Source organism: Nanorana parkeri, unplaced genomic scaffold (genome assembly GCF_000935625.1).
Source record: "Nanorana parkeri isolate BGI_ZX_2015 unplaced genomic scaffold, ASM93562v1 scaffold117, whole genome shotgun sequence".
Lineage (NCBI taxonomy): Eukaryota > Metazoa > Chordata > Amphibia > Anura > Dicroglossidae > Nanorana > Nanorana parkeri.
The window spans coordinates 1,385,299-1,397,918 of NW_017306385.1; the positions used below are offsets into that span (position 1 = coordinate 1,385,299).

Consider the following 12,620-nt stretch of genomic DNA (forward strand, 5'->3'; position numbering starts at 1 on the left):
ACATTACATTGACTTTTTACATTGTAGACCAATATCAAAACTAAGTCACATCAATTATAATATTCTGTTTAAATTACCGTATTTACAGTTTTAAAAAACATCCAAAAACAGTCTGTGATTTCTTTTTGCCTCCTTAAATTAATACTCATTTTAAATATGCGGCAAGTATAAAAATGTTACAGTTACACTTTTCTTCGCCACTTTCTCTTTCTTCCCACCGGCTGTACATTTATACCATGTAAAAGTTCATTGGTTATTCCACGGCTTGGAGTTTGGAACTTAGAAAACGAATGTCGTCCTTATAATGGTCTCCGCAGGCCCGGGAACATGGCGTTGTCTGTCTGGAGGAGGCTAGTGTCTCGTGGGCAGTTGTAATGACAGACGCAGGTGTTAATGAACATGACAGGTTTTTTCATGACTCGGTTATTGGGACACTGGAACTCCACCTGGGCGGTCCTGGTGCTGTGCGGTGTACAACATCGGCCATCTCTGCAGCTGCCGCAGAACTTGGGGGTGTAGCTCTGGACGCTGACACAGTTTTTGAATTCGAATCGTATGGGTTTTTCAGATTTTGTCACCCTCACACATTTTTTTCCATCCTGTAACAGAGGAAGGAAAGCTATTTTGTTAGTGGGGTGCACATATTTCTTTACACAGTAAGTTTTATTTTTTACTAATATTACAGATGTCTTAAAGTGTACGTCACGGGAACATTTTTTTTTTTAGCGTGTGGAAGGTTTACAACTTTACTGCTCTCTGGGGCTCCATTAGATTTTCCCTGACTTTCTGTCCTGGTAACAATGGTTTCATGGTAGGGTGCTGATCTTCCCCTAGAAAAGCCTTTGTAGTTTTGTGGGTGAGTAGGGATGAGTTCAGGTATGGACCAAACCCATTGAGAACCTGAGCTTCCCTGAAACCGGGTCGGGGTATTCCCGACTGTAAATGCAGTCAAAACTTTTTTCATCGTTTTGGATGGAGTGGAAAGGATTAGAACCCATATTTTTTTTTTTTACTGCTATCCGAGGACCCATTGGAGAAGTTGATCCCAACTTATTGTCTTATTGAAAATGTTATACCAGACAGAAGTAAGGGGATCTTTCCAATAGGGTTGAGCTCAGGTTCGGACGGGACCAGGTCCAAACTTGAGTTCCTCTCAATGCAGAAGGAAGCTCTTCCTGTTGCCCCCTTAACAGCTGTGGCTGGGGAATTCCCCAGCCACAGCTACACATGAATAAATGGGCAGGATGCTTGTGCTGACATCATTGACCTTACATGGCCACTTGGCCGTATTAGGTAAATGTTATTGACCAGATCTAGCCATGTGGCCCTGTAAGATCAATAACGTCACAGCAGCCTGCTCCTTTGCTCATGTGCGGCTGCGGCAGGGGAATTCCCCAACCACAGCTGTTTGGGCGGCAACAGGAGGGCTTCCTTCTGCTTCAAGAGGAACTCAAGTTTGGTCAAAACCTGAGCTCAACCCTTTGAAATATCCCCTTACTTCCTGTGTGGTAAAAAATTTTCAATAAGATAATAAGTGGGGGTAAACTCTCTAATGGAGCCCGGATAGCAGTAAGAACTCAATATGGGTTCTAATCTTTTTCACTCCATCCAAAACAACAACAACAAAAATGTGACTGCAGTTACACTTTAGGCAAGGTCTGCTTATTCTATGTGGCCCCCAACTCTCTTCCTTAAACGCTGCATAAAATAGTGCCTTCTGCTAAAACAAATGTGGTCCAGTAATATTAATGTTGCCTTGATATACATCTTACAATCTAAATGGTACTATCCACTATTACCTTTCCAAGAAGGGCCTGTTCCTCTTCCTCGCAGGGTCGCACCATACACAGGCGGATCTGCTTCTGCATTTCACATCGATGATTGCGATTTGACACCCGGTATGAATGACCGACACCACAAGTCTTGGAACACGCGCTCCACTCCGTTGTCTGTGTAATGCAGTTGGCGCCCATGTCAGGCACAGCGACTCCTAAAGTGGCTTCAGGTCTGTAAGCTGTGAGATACCACAACAGATATTGCCGTATTAAAGTGGAACGCTTGGCAAATAAGTTAAAACAAATCTTAAAGCGTATCTAAACCCAAAAGCAAACATTCAATCTATATTGCCGCTTACCAGTCCTTAGACGTGGTGGCTGCATTCGTTTTCTTTAAAGAAGATCTATAGCCAAATCTTTTTTGGCTTTAGTTCTCTTTTGGGTCACAGGTCTTGTGACCCAAAGTCAGCATATAGCGGGCATATAGCCCGTTGTAAGCTGACAATGCAGAACCACGCTGCAGCTGGGAAAGATCCCGACAATATTGTCAGGATCCACCCACTGCCTGATTGACAGCTGGCTCTGAATCTCTAGAGCCAGAGCCAGCTGTACTCGCCCCCTCCCCTGTCTGTCCCAGAGCGCTGGTGGAACAAAGAGGGGAGGAGGTAATCCCTGCAGGGTGACTGAGAGTGACTTTCTGCAGGGAGAAGACATGAGCTGAGTGATCAGTGGTTTGTGATCGCTCGGTTCTCGAGCTATTGATCCGGCGTGTGACAGCTGCAGTGTAAACTATTGGGAAGGGTACATTTTACTCTCCCAATACTTCTCCTTTAATCTTTCTTTCCTTTATTTTTTATCTTCTTATCCGGCCAGTAAGTCTGTTATTTTATAACTTCCAGGCAAAGCTGTAAAGCCTCAAAAGTGTCAGATAGAGGGATGGGCCAAACCATTTAACACTGACAGAGGTGTTTACAATGGTCAGATTTTATTCATTTATGTAAAAACGTTTCCCCAAAAGAAACAAAAACTGTTGTTAGTCAAGTCCACCCAAATCTATTAGTCCATCGAACACTATCCTCCTCACAGGGTGACAATGCTGTCATCCAAAGGTGACTCCATTGACCCTCCACAGTGTGGAGCCACCCTAAGACAGGAAGTGTGTTACTGGCTGGATCACTAGGTCAAAATAAAATACAATTTTATATATTGGGTTTAGATAACCTTCTTTAACAATTGAACCCAGTTCTGAAACTTTACCATGCATTAGTAAACCTCTACATAAACTACTTAGTGTATCCAGGTGAATTATTCCCTGCACACCGTTAAAGGATTATGAGATTCCATAATGAACTTAAAGGAATATTTGAAATAAGTGTTGAACTACTGAGCATCTCACCGGCCATTGCAAAGCCGCCGATCGCCACCTCCTCTTTGGAGTCACAGATCCACTTCTCGCAGCACTCGCCCGGCACCTTGACTTTGATTGGGTTGGGGCACTCGGGACTGGGCAGCAGGAGGTCATTGTTGCATCTGGGAACGCAGCTGATCTGCCCGTCCTGGCATGTACAGTGATATTTACAGCTGGGCTGGAAGGTTTCACCACTGCGATACACAGCATCATTGAACACACACTTGTCGTCTTCCAGAGCTGGAGAATGAAGGGAAATAAGAAGAAATACAGTTATGTACTGGACCCATCAGTGTATACTACCAAATCCATAAGTGTTCAGTAAAAGACTATTACCCTGCTAATAAAGGGGTGGATTTTTAAGGGAATACATAGTATTTTAAAGGATATTTTAGAGAAACAGAAAAAGAATAACTTGATGCCTAGCTAATCTTATGAATATGTGGTAAGCTCACAATGCTCTACCTTTTCCAATGCAGTTCCAGAGAACATCGGGGCACAACCAAGACTTCCACCAGCCCTTCATCATAAACCGTAGAAAACAGTGTTTGCACATGATTCTGGATCCAGTTAAAATCTTCATAATTTATTCAAGGCATACAACCAGGCATAGCAGTCCTGCTAACGTGTTTCAGCTAAAAGAGGCCTTAATGATAGCTAGGATTAAAGCCTCTTTTGGCTGAAACGCGTTAACTGGACTGTTATATGTAGTTTTGTGCCTTGAATAAGTAAAGAAGATTTTAACTGGATCTAGAACCAAGTGAAAACATTATTTTCTACTACTTGAAAATATGTGTTATTGTTCAAAAAAACCTTGTTTCTATGTATAGGTTATAGTTATATATTTGTACAATAAGCAGCCTATTTTTTTAAAATTTTTTTATAAATATAAAAATATAAATAAATATAAAATAGTTTAAAAATTAGAATGCTACACAATGCGTGTGTATTACTGCTTTTTCTCACAAAGCAAGTCTATGAGTTGGCGCTATGTTTAATACCAAATATACCATAAATAGAAACAGAGACTTAAAACTTAAAAAAGTAGAATTAAAGTACAAATAATGGGTCAGCTGACTTATTTAAAGCAATGCACCCCCTTTGTGGCTGTCTTATCTCAACAGTTGCAAAGAGAGACATAGTAACTGCAAGAAACCACCGAGAGCTCCCTCTAGTGGCTTTCTACAGATATTTCAGCTAAGAAGTATTGAGTCATCAGAGAAAGGTGCTCACTGTCTGCTGGGGGTCACTGAACTCTGCACATTGGCCTCCCCTTGTTAAGTAAAAGGTTTGCAGCTATTGTATATTGGTTTTAACAGGCTTGACTTACCCATGCAAATGCCAACATCGGTCCTTACATCGGCACTGAAATCACAGAATAGCCCCTCTTGGCAAGGGTACACTTCAGAGCAGCTCTCCCCATCCTGTCGAGCACACACAGGGCAGCAGGCACAGCCATCTAATATGACTGGTACATTGGGGGCACACCTGGGTGGGTTTTGTCTGCAACGTCCACATTCCGATGGGCATTTCTGGGAGACCACCTGCAAGGGAAACGCAAAGTGAGCTTAAAATGAGTTTCTGTCCAGCTGAGGGGACAATCCTTAAGTCACATTTCACAATTGGGATGCTTACCAATTAAAGTGTAACAACAGCTTTCTAGCGAATCTAAACATTTAAAGTGGACCCCCCCCCAAAAAAACCCACCAGTATAATTTAGGTGTATGTGTGGGGCAGGTAGACTTGCATATCAACACAGTTCCTTCTTTGTTTCCTAGCCTATTCCCACCAGTCTGTCCTCTCTCAATCCATTATGCGTATACAAGCCCTGAAAGCATGTACTGCTTGGTAAACAAAGACATGGATTTTTTTTCTGCCACTCCTCAGTCCTCGGTCTGATGTCCAGCACCATTCAAACCATTTATTTTGAGCCCAGGATGTCCCGGACCCACCATAGACCGTGAAAAGAGAAGCAGTGCAGTGATGAGCTCCTATCAGCATGCTTAAAGTCAGCACATGAACTGATTGACTCCTTGTGCTTCTTCATCCTCAGTCTCACACTCCTACTCTACTGTCTGCAGGGACAACAATAGGCTAATACCTATTCAGGTATTTACACTGCTTGCATTGAAAAAATACATTTAATGATGCATTAATGATTACAGAGCTGCATTACTTTTTTGTCTTTTATATCTGCCCAGAGTTCAGCCTTTTAAGCCTATACCAAAGGTCACACGCTGCCTTCCAACATCTCTGTTTTGACCCACAGCCAGTTTACTTAATTAAATTACATTGTATAGGCTCGGGGTAGGCAACCTCAGCACTCCAGCTGTTGTGGAACTACAAATCCCATGAGGCATTGCAAGACTGACAGCCACAGGCACGACTCCCAGAAGCAAGATGGAATTTGCAGTTTCACCACAGCTGGAGTGCCGAGGTTGCCTATCCTTAGCCTATACAATGGATTGGGGTCTCTAATGTAATTTAATTTAGGAAACTGGCTGTGGGCAAAAACGGAGATGTCGGAAGGCAGCGTGTGACCCATTCTGACATGTCTGCCGTTGCAGAGTAGAGATGTGAGAGGAAGCACGTTCCTATGTTTCCATTTGGTATGTGCGGTGAGATCACTTTCTCCTCACTGCAGGTAGTAACAGTGATCACATACAGTTACATTCACCTAGAGGAATGCAGATATACAGCCAGTTCAGGCTTGTCTGATATGGAGGATGAACCTTAACATTGAACATAGCCAAAGTTCAACATTTTTTATATATTCTTTCCTTACATCATGGATTCTTACAATATGTTACAGGTTTGCTTCACACGCATTGCACATCGTGCAATTGTAGTAACCAGCAGTAACTAATTACAAACTTGACTTCATGAACTAAAATCAGATTGGTTGCTCTGGGTCATTCCCTGATTGGTTGATCACACTCGCTGATTGGACCATTCATTGACTTATTATACAGCACTTGCTGCTATATTTTCATAAATGTATTTTGTGTAGAGAGATGCTGGTGCTCCCTCTAGTGGCTCGTCCTACAAGTGCAACTCTAACAGGTTCCCTTAGCACTTGTAGAGAAGTGCTGGGATGACAGGATAGAACACCTGCTATTTGTACTACTTTTAGTCCCAGCAGGCTTATAGACTTGTATGAAAGAGGAACCGAAAAGCACAATCAGTGTGCAGCCTGTGCAGTAGAAAGCACTGCATGTACATACAGTAAGTAAATATGTCTGCCCCCATGCATATGTGTATCCAAACTAGACACAAGAACACTTAGAGCCCATTCACACTGATGTAATGTGTTAATCACACGGTTCCGTGCGATGAACGCACCGTACCGAGCAACGCACCTACCATGTGTTAACAGTGCGGGAAGTGTGTTGCACTGCCATGCAATTGAATGGCACCTCAAATGCGCCCCCCTGCCCGCAATGTGCTCGATCGTGCTGCAACGTGCGGTACCCCAATACCGTGTGTTGTGGTGTGATTAAAAAAGTAGTGCGTGCACTACTTTTTATAAATAAACCGCAATGCACGGTATTACATGCACTGCTTTTTTTAATCACACCGCAATGCATGTTATTGCGGTCCTGCACATTCCGGTGTGATCAAATGCATTGCGGGTGGGAGTTGCAATTGGGGTGCCATTCAAATGAATGGCAACGCAATGCACTTCCTGCACTGTTAACGCACGGTAGGTGTGTTACGCAGTAGGTTGCAATAATTGCACGTAACCATGTGACTAACACATCGCACCAGTGTGAATGGGCCCATACAGCATTTAAAACATGAACAGTCATTGGGAAGGATATTTGTATAAAGCTGAACATATTCACATTCTTATGTAAAGAACAACAAATACTGTAAATTTGTCATTCTTGTCACATCTGTTACCCCAAATCTATTTTTCGGTATGTTTGGCGTCATGCTTCACTGTATACAGTTTCCTTAAGCAAATCATTTTTTGTGAATCTGTTACAAAGTTTCTTACCTGGAGATCCCGCCAGTGACAGCACTTCCTGTTTCAGACTGACAACGCTAAGTGGCTGCCTTGCAGTTAACAGCCAGGAGGCACATGCAGACCTGACAGGCAGCCCAATGGCCAATTAAAGCCGCGCACACCAGGCTGGCAACATTGCTGTTCATTGCAAGGCAGCGGCTCATTGTTGTCAGCCTGCAATAGGAAGTGTTCTTACTGGCAGGATTTCCAGGTAAGAAACTTTGTAACAGATTCACACAAAACAAAAAATTGCTTGAGAAAATTGTATACAGTGACACATTTTAGGTTTCCATACACTTTAACCACCCTACAATAATCATATTATAGTTAAATTCAATAAAAAAGAAGATAAATATCTAATATATCCAATAAAATAATAATTTTCATCAGCGTATCTCCATTCAGCAAAGGTAACATTGTATTGTATTCTACCATTTTTTGTTTGATGCATTAATCTGACTTTTGGAATTTGTCTAATAAATAATCCTGCAAATATCATGCATATCCTAAAGGTATACAGAATCCTCAGAGCCAAAGGGGTCTTGAGTTTTCAGGATTAAGAATTTAATTCTAAAGGCAATAAAATTTAGGTAACACTTACTTTATGAACCAAGAAGAGGGTGCAGAGGGCTTGGAGAAGGTTCCTTCTGCAGAACATGATGTCTCAGTCTTGAAGCACAATAATGATACCTTCTGTCTTGCTGGGCTAAGAGCCTGAGATGTTCTTAACTGAGTCTACAGACTCCTCATATATAGAACACGGCTCCATCCAGTGGGATCCTATTGGTGGACGGTCCTGAATTGGGCAGCTTTGGGAATGATGACGATTTCCAAATTCCTGCCGCCCACTACATTTCCCTAAACAACCAGTGCAGTTTATGGACACTAGATGGCAAGCTAATATCCCTCAAGAGGAAAGAGTCTGCATGTAATACAAAAAAAGGAATGTATTTTCCATCCAGCTCAGGGAAGTGACAGAGGAACTGATTACTCATCTGTACAAGAGGAATGCCTGTTATAAGCACATCTCCAGACGTCTCGTACAGTCTGAGAAGACAGGCAGGCGTAATCTACTGTACTCCTCTTATTACTTATTTCTGTTATGTAACCTCTAGACAATGAGAACACTATTTCCAACCGTTGAGGACTGGAAATAAAAAAGATGATCTGAATTTCTGGTTTAGGCTGCATTTACACAGGCCTCTGCGAGGTCTTGGCCCCTTGTTGCCTGCTGTGTCCCATAAAGACGCATTACAATTCAGTTACGTCTTTAGAGATGAGTCTTTAGTCTGTAGGTTACACCAGTGTTTCTTAAACTTTTTTAAATCATGGCACCCTTTAAATGTATGCAAAGTCTCAAGGAACCCCCATTTTTAAAATGGCCCTTTCTAAATCCATACCAGACCTTTATCCCACATAGGGGTCTGGTATGGATTTTAAGGGGGACCCAATAGAAAAACAACAAATAAAAATTAGGGTTCCCCCATCACATCAGAGTCTGCTCCTTCCACATTAGAAGCCTCTTCACATTAGAGGCCCACAATCACATCAGGAACCACAACCTGGGCAGCATAAGGCCCCATTCACACTGAGCGGATTGCTGCGCGATTTCCGCTACGATATTGCGCATTTTTTGCGCGAAATCGCGAGAAGTCGCCCGGCCATTACGTTTCAATGGAGCTGTCTTCATGTACAGCTACATGTCGCCAGTCGCTCGTCGCGGTCACAAGACGCTTCTACATGACCCTTTTTCTGCGGATTTTGCGAGATTTTTCGATTTTTTTTATGCAGCCCGACGATGAAGGTCGCACTACCGTCACTGGATCGTCACCCCGAAAGTTGCGATATCCCGGCCGCGCGGATCCGCTCCAAAACACTGTGTAACATAGTAACATAATAGGTGAGGTTCAATAAAGACCAAGGTCCATCTAGTTGAACCTATGTGTGTGTGTGTGTGTGTGTATGTATATATATTTATAGATATCCTTATCTATATGGATTTAATACCTCCCATATCCTTGTATATTCAGTCACTGATGGAACTCATCTAGAAGTTTCTTGAACTTCTCTAAGCTATCAGCGGATACCACTGCCTGTGGAAGGGAATTCCAAATGTTTACTACTTGCACAGTAAAAAAAAAACCTTACGTGTTCTAAGATTGAACCCCCCTCTCTTCTAACCTCTTGTTGTGCCCCATGTTCTCAGTACTGTTCTCGGTGAAAACAACTTTTTTGAATATTGTTGTCCCCATTGATGATTTTGAAGACTGCAATAAAGTCTCCTCTTAAGCACCTCTGTTCTAAGGAGAATAAGTTTAATTGTTGGAGGCAGTCTTCATAGCTCACGCCTTCAATCCCTTTAATTAAGTTTGCTGCCCTTCTTTGAACTCTCTCAAGCTCTAAGACGTCTTTCCTGAGAGTTGGCGACCAAAATTGCATTACATACTCAAGATAAGGCCGAACCAGTGATTTCAAAAAGTGGTAGTGTTATTAATTTATCCCTCGCAACAATCCCTCTTTTAACGCAGGACAGTATACTGTCTGCTTTGTTGACCACAGCTTGGCATTCATTGCATGCTATTGCCAAATCTGCGATCTATTGAGCAACCTCAGCCCCCCCCCAGGTAGTAGTTTGCACACTCTTCTTTGCACCCATGTGCTTTAACTTGCATTTTTCAACGATAAATCGCATTTGCCAATCGGTAGCCCATGCTTCAATTGTATCCAGGTCTTTTTGAAGTGTAGTTATCTCCATTTTGGAATTTACTGCCCTACAAAGTTTAGTATCTCGGGCAAAAATGGAAATCAAACTATCTATCCCAATCTCTATGTTGTTGATTAATAGGATAAACAAGATTGGTCCCAGGACTGACCCCTGGAGCACCCCACTCCAGACTTTTGCCCTATTAGAGGAAGAACCATTTATTACTACCCTCTGGGTACATTCTTGCAGCCAGTTTTCCACCCATGTACATACAATTTTCTCCAAACCGATAGACCTAAGTTTCTGAAACAAATGTTTGTGGGGTACTATATGGAACGCTATCGAACCTAAGTCCATATACACCACATCTATTGGTAATCCTCTGTCTAAATGAATACTGATCTCCTCATAAAAAGTTAATAGATTGGTCTGACAAGAACGGTCCTTCATGAAGCCATGTTAGTTTCTACTTGTATTACCAAATATTTTGCACACTATTGGCGTTAATCTGACTGGTCTATAGTTACCGGGTGAACTTCTTTTCTCCTTTTTGTATATTGGTACCACATATGCTCTCTGCCAATCATCCGGTACCGTACCAGCCATTAGAGTGTCCATACAGATTATGTACAGTGGTCTGCCTATGACCTGGCCAAGTTCCTTGAGTACCCATGGATGTAACCCATCAGGTCCAGGGGATTTGTGTATATTTAATCTTTCTAGCCTCTGTATTACTCTGCTCTCTGACACCCATTGAGATAAGTCAAAACTTATTATTGGTCCTCCAGCTGGTGCCCTGGTTGTTACCCATGTCCATCTCATCTGTAAAAACAGAAGAAAATAATTGTCTTTGTCTATTATTGTGCCTACATGTTCTGCCCGTACTCTTTTGCTATTTATTTATTTAAAGAATTTCTTGGGGTTCTGTTTGCTTTCTGTTGCTATCTGTTCTTCTATTTTTGCATCATTGATTGCTCTTTTACATTTTTTTCTGTCTTTGTAGTTTTTGAATGCTGTTGCTGACTCCTCAGACTTATCAATTTCTGTAGGCACCTCTGAGGAAGCCAGAAGTCACCCCAGATTGGCTGAAGACGCAAAACCCATAAGAAGACTAAGCTGAAGAAGAAAGTGCTGGCTAGGGACGGGCGCAGCACGGGAGAGGATCTCGTTGGTGGGTAAGCCTGCATACTAGCACATCATGGCTAAAAGCTCCTGGGGGGCCTGTTTTTATAACTTTTTTTATGCCTGATACTTAACTTCCGCTTAAAGTCACACATCCAGGTCTTGTTCCTCCCACTGCCAAAGACTGGACAGTGCAAGGAGAAGCAGCACACCATGAAGCCCACCTGCCACTCTTGTTCTCTGCTCCTATTATGTTCCTAGCATGTTCCTTGTTAGCACTTGAGTACTGAGGCACATTTGATTTTGTGCTTCTCTCTCTCTCTCTCTCTCTCTCTCCCTCTCTCTATCTGAACTCTGCTGTACAGAGGTTGCAAGAAGCTGATACCAAGTCAAAATAAGGTACTGCTTGCATAAAAAATTTTAAGTAGTGATGTATTAAAGAATACAGATCTGCATTAATGTGTGCCTTTTATAGAGGTCATCTTCAGTTGGAAAAAGGACAAGTCACCTGTCTGATTGTGTAGTGTGGAAAATGTGTGCAAATCATAAGATTATATGTACAGAATTACAAATCCTGTGACAGGTAAAACAATAAATGTATGGATTTCCACATATTTCAACTGTGTAGAGTATGAAATAATATTTGCCTAATCGCTGATTTTGACATTGTTTTCTACCTCTGCCTGGGGTTCCACTTTGAAGAAGTTTTCAAGTTTTTAAATTTTTAAACTGTAATTTTCCGATAAGCCATAACATTATGACCACCCGCCTAATATTGAGTAGGTCCCCTTTTGCCATCAGAACAGCAGTGACCCATCGAGGCATGGACTCCCATTAACCTCTGAAGGTATGCTGTGGTATTTGGAACCAAGCGGTTAGTAGAAGATCCTTTAACTTCTGTAAGTTGCGAGGTGAGGCCTTCATGGATCAGACTGGTTTTTCCAACACATCCCACAGATCCTCGATTGGATTGAGGTCTGGGGAGTTTGTAGGCAAAGCCAACACCTCAAACCTGTTGTGTTCCTCAAACAATTCTTAAACCATTTTTGCAGTGTGGCAGGATGCATTATCCTGCTGAAAGAGGCCACTACCATCAGGCAATACCGTTTCCATGAAGGGGTGTACTTGTTCAACAACAATGTTTATGTAGGTGGTATTTGTCAAAGTAACATCCACATGAACAGCAGGAGCCATGGTTCCTCAGCAGAACATCGCCCAAAGCATCACACTGCCCCTCCGCCAGCTTGCCTTCTTAATCCTGGTGCAATCTCTTCCCCAGGTAAGCGACACACATGCACCCGCCCATCCACATGATGTAAAAGAAAATTGGATTCATCAGACCATGCTACCTTTTTCCATTGCTCCTTGGTTCAGTTCTGATGCTCATGTGATGTGGCCATTGTACCGTAGGTGCTTTTAGTGATGGACACGGGTCAGCATGGGCACCCTGACCGGTCTGGGGCTTCGCAGCCACATGCACAACAAACTGAGATGCACCGTGCATTCTGTCGGAACTAGCATTAACTTTTTTCACGATTTAAGCTCTCTGTCCATGTATATACAGTGTATATATGTATATATATATATATATATATATATATA

The 12,620-nt window shown here is 42.3% G+C and overlaps 1 protein-coding gene across 1 annotated transcript; it reads right to left on the reverse strand.

The window, feature by feature from the left end:
* Positions 1-212: 212 nt before the first annotated feature.
* On the reverse strand, positions 213-7,942 carry NOV (nephroblastoma overexpressed). Its single transcript, XM_018553338.1, has 5 exons — positions 7,794-7,942; positions 4,514-4,727; positions 3,172-3,423; positions 1,800-2,014; positions 213-599 (listed from the first exon to the last, which is right to left on the reverse strand). The coding sequence occupies exons 1-5, from the start codon at positions 7,848-7,850 to the stop codon at positions 300-302; spliced, it is 1,038 nt and encodes a 345-aa protein (XP_018408840.1). The 5' UTR covers positions 7,851-7,942; the 3' UTR covers positions 213-299.
* Positions 7,943-12,620: the final 4,678 nt, after the last annotated feature.

What these genes read in the sequence shown, in the direction of transcription:
- NOV (XM_018553338.1), bottom strand. Translation starts at nt 7,850, where the DNA reads ATGTTCTGCAGAAGGAACCTTCTCCAAGCCCTCTGCACCCTCTTCTTG. An exon ending in CCCTCTTCTTGGTTCATAAA is followed by an intron (nt 4,728 to 7,793) that starts GTAAGTGTTACC and finishes TTTCCCTTGCAG; the next exon opens with GTGGTCTCCCAGAAATGCCC. An exon ending in CGGCGGCTTTGCAATGGCCG is followed by an intron (nt 2,015 to 3,171) that starts GTGAGATGCTCA and finishes GGTATCTCACAG; the next exon opens with CTTACAGACCTGAAGCCACT.